This window comes from Salvia splendens, chromosome 15, assembly GCF_004379255.2.
Source record: "Salvia splendens isolate huo1 chromosome 15, SspV2, whole genome shotgun sequence".
Classification (NCBI taxonomy): domain Eukaryota; kingdom Viridiplantae; phylum Streptophyta; class Magnoliopsida; order Lamiales; family Lamiaceae; genus Salvia; species Salvia splendens.
Window position 1 is genome coordinate 26,305,802 of NC_056046.1, and position 1,239 is coordinate 26,307,040.

The 1,239-nt window shown below is 46.2% G+C and overlaps 1 protein-coding gene across 1 annotated transcript; it reads left to right on the forward strand.

Moving 5' to 3' along the window:
* Positions 1 to 542: 542 nt before the first annotated feature.
* Positions 543 to 1,010, forward strand: LOC121766928 (activity-regulated cytoskeleton associated protein 2-like). The gene has a single exon (XM_042163156.1). The coding sequence runs from the start codon at positions 543 to 545 to the stop codon at positions 1,008 to 1,010; it is 468 nt and encodes a 155-aa protein (XP_042019090.1).
* The last annotated feature ends 229 nt before the right edge of the window (positions 1,011 to 1,239 follow it).

The window sequence follows — 1,239 nt, forward strand, 5'->3', positions numbered from 1 at the left end:
GTCCAACGACCGAGTCTTCTATATTCCCCTGAGTTCTTAGACCGAGTGATCTAGTGGGTTCATTGGACTTAGTAGCTCGACCTAGAACATTAGAACGCCCACACACTCTACTCCCGCACACTTCAAATGGTGCCGTTGCTGGGGATGGAAGGCGTAATTTGTGATTGTGTTTAGAGATTTTGACGTACATGGTTTTGATTTGCTCTTTTCTTTCTTTACAGATTCAGTTTATGAGCAGCAGCTCACGGTTTGGATACTGGGGTAACTCATCTGAGTGGAGGAGCGATTAGTTTATTTGGCAAGTCAAGGACACAGCATCTACGGTCACCACCAGATCAGGGTTATCTACGGGAGATCCATTTCCATTTGGTTCAGGAAGCGACGAAAGTTGGAGTTCGTCAGGAAGGGAGGATCCTAAGTCGTCTTCAGAAACAAGTACAGAGGAGGTAGAAATCGGGGACATGGCACACGTAGTCGATCCAGATCCGGAGATTGGTTCGCTCACTGCCCATCTAGACAGTGAGCCAGCCCAGGCTATAGTGATGAACCCGCGCCAGAGAACCATAGATATCAAAACAAATGTATTAGGCATTTTACCAACATTCTCTGGACGAAGGAACGAGTATCCGTATGAGTTCTTAAATGAGTTCAGCAAGTTGTGCAGTATTCAGAAAAGGGCCAACGGCACAACAGAGGAGGAATACCGTCTACGTGCGATTCCGTTCGCCTTGAAAGGAGAGGCCAATACCTGGTTACTAAGGTTACCTTCAGATTCCATTCGTACATGGAGAGATTTCAAGTTGGAATTCCTGGATTACTTTTTCCCGTCAAACAAGACGAACGCCCTCAAAAAGGAAATCGTGGAGTGTAAGCAAGAGTATGACGAGTCTCTGAGTCAGTATTGGTCGCGGTTTAAGGGATTGTTGGATGCCTGCCCGAATCACAGAATGATCGAGGCAGAGATTTATTATCTGTTCTATGAAGGGGCAAACCCGAGTCGAAGGATTTGATGAATTCCTCGAGCAAGGGAAATTTCACAAAGAAAAAGGGGAGTGAAGCCAGAGAGATCTTGGGAAAGTTGATTGAAGCTAAAAAGGCATACGACAGCCCGAGGAATGCTATGAGGAGAGGGTCAGCAAATGCGCTGAGAGAGCAAGATGACGAAAGAGTTGAGGCGAGAATAGATAGGCTTGAGAAAGCACTCCTGAATGCAATCGAGAAGACTAATTCAACAGCCTC

Bases quoted from the DNA above. Each gene is read 5' to 3' on its own strand.
- LOC121766928 (XM_042163156.1), top strand. From the start codon at position 543: ATGAACCCGCGCCAGAGAACCATAGATATCAAAACAAATGTATTAGGC.